The 2,428-nt window shown below is 42.0% G+C and overlaps 1 protein-coding gene across 1 annotated transcript; it reads left to right on the forward strand.

The window, feature by feature from the left end:
• Positions 1-485: 485 nt before the first annotated feature.
• Positions 486-1,316, forward strand: LOC145990085 (solute carrier family 2, facilitated glucose transporter member 12-like). The gene has a single exon (XM_083125738.1). The coding sequence runs from the start codon at positions 486-488 to the stop codon at positions 1,314-1,316; it is 831 nt and encodes a 276-aa protein (XP_082981864.1).
• The last annotated feature ends 1,112 nt before the right edge of the window (positions 1,317-2,428 follow it).

The raw sequence follows: 2,428 nt of genomic DNA on the forward strand, positions 1-2,428 counted from the left end.
ATTTTTGTGTCGGTCACACTTGTCGAAGTTCGGTAATGGGGTAGTTTGGTTTGAGTAGATGTTTTAAGTCCACTTTGTGCACAGTAAGGGTAATCGAGACTGGACCTACAGTTTAAAGTGGAATCCGAACCACTATGTGCCTCCACCGGGTATCGAACCCGGGACCCCTTGATTACAAGGCGACTACGCTACCACTGCGCCATAGAGGAGGTCCCGGTAATGGGGTAGTTCTCAAAATATTCTCTTTTTTAACTCCCTTAAAGTACAACTCTTTAAGTGTGACTCTTTAAGTTTATTTACATGAAGATATGATACGATTGGGACGAACCAGTTTCATATTGACAGTTTCTACCAGTGGCGTAGGGCAGGAACGACAGGAAGGGGGTTAAAAAGTTAGAGAAAATTGTTCTTTAAAGTTGCATGAGGGAAACAAGGCGTAAAACGAACACGGAGGCTGTTTTCTTATACAGGTTCTGGTGAAGAAGATGTCTGATGAAGAAGACACAGTTGTACTTTTAAATGAAATTAGTAACAAGGAAGATGAAGCCATCGAATCACAATCTAACGTGCCATCCAATGATGTCCATAGCAATGCAACGACCAACAGAGATTCATCCCAGCATTATGTTGTGGTTGCATCATGTGTGGCTGCCATTGGAGGAGTATTATTTGGATATGATATTGGGATAATATCTGGTGCCATTCTTCAGCTCAAGGAAACTTACTCCCTGGATTGCTTCCAACAAGAATTAGTTGTTAGTATGATGGTGATTGGTGCTATTCTTGCATCTTTTTCTGGAGGTCTCATAATAGACTACTGTGGAAGAAGATGGTCTATTTGCTTCAGTTCATTCCTTTTCTTGATTGGTGCTTGCACTCTGGCATTATCAAACTCCTATCAGCTTATTTTAGTGGGAAGGTTCATCGTGGGGTTCGCAGTTGCATTATCGTCCATCTCAGAGTGCATTTATATTTCTGAGATTTCACAACCAAGTAATCAAGGGATGCTGGTGTCGCTCAATGAACTCGGAATCACTTCAGGATTTTTACTGTCATACCTTGTGAACTATTTATTGATTTCAACAAAAGATGGCTGGAGACTGATGTTTGGTGTAAGTGGAATACCGGCTGTGCTGCAAGGAGTTGCAATGCTTTTTCTTCCACAAACCCCTCATTTCTTATTCGTCAAGAGGAAGGATCAGGAAGTCGAGAAAGTAATCAAGAAATTATGGGGTTCGGAAGACGTGAGACAAGAGTTGACCAACATACGCCTGTCTTTAGCATCTGAAAAAGACACTTTGCGGATCGGTGGATAATATGTGTGAAGAATGGTCATTGGAATGGGTATAGTTTTTTTTCCAACAATTTACTGGGCAGCCAAATATTATGTTCTATGCGTCTAAGATCTTTGCTTTGGTCGGCTTCTGTGGTAAATCAGCTTCAACTCTTGCAACAGTTGGACTTGGAATAATAAAGGTAGTTGCCACATGCCTATCTTTGTCAGTTATTGATGGAGTAGGCAGAAGACCTGCTCTAATATTTGGTGCAACATGCATGATGACAAGCATTGCATTATTAGGAGTTTTTTCAACTCTGGAAGAGAGGAGTAAGGCATTTATCCAGTCAGAACCCTGTAGCGAATACCTGAGCTCTGTTGACAGCTCGCAAGCAACCCACAAGTTTCACTATGCAAGCTCATGTGTTCCCACCCCTGATCTCCCTGAAGGAAAACCACCCTTTGTAGTAACGCCTCCACCTTTCTCAGATGGTAATGGTACAATTCTTCGAACAACAAAATATCCACTACTGCCAACACTACTACCTTTCAGGATGGCTAGTCCAAGGAACATCAGTCGTGACAATCAGAAGGTTCAATCTTTATTGGCAAGTGAAGATTCATCTTGCCCTTCAGATGATCGCCATGTTGGACTTCGTTCCTTGGCTATGCTGACTCTAATGTGCTACGTGGCTGCGTATGCATTTGGATTCGGTCCAGTAACTTGGTTGGTGCTTACAGAGATTTTCCCGACATCTGTGAGAGGTCGAGCAATGGCGGCAGCGACATCTTTTAATTGGGTGGCTAATTTAATAGTCTCGGCAACATTTTTGCAGTTTGTGGATGCTTTTACCATTGGTGGGACATGTCTATTTTATAGTGTTATGTGCCTGAATTCCATCCTCTTTGTATTTTTGCTTGTGCCAGAGACAAGAAACAAGACTTTGCAGCAAATTTCACAAGAGCTTAAGACTGTGTCAGCTAAATCGAGAATGCGGCAGAATTTACAGGGACTACCTTTCTTCAAAGATAGTAGGTGGACGTTAAGAACTTCAAGGAGCTACTCGCATGTATCTTGCCACAATACAGACATGTTGGTGGAGAGCACTGTAATATGATGTAACTTCAGCCAGTTCAGTTTTGAACTTTTAT

Source organism: Lepisma saccharinum, chromosome 7, assembly GCF_977018435.1.
Source record: "Lepisma saccharinum chromosome 7, izLepSacc3.1, whole genome shotgun sequence".
NCBI classification, from domain to species: Eukaryota; Metazoa; Arthropoda; class Insecta; order Zygentoma; family Lepismatidae; genus Lepisma; species Lepisma saccharinum.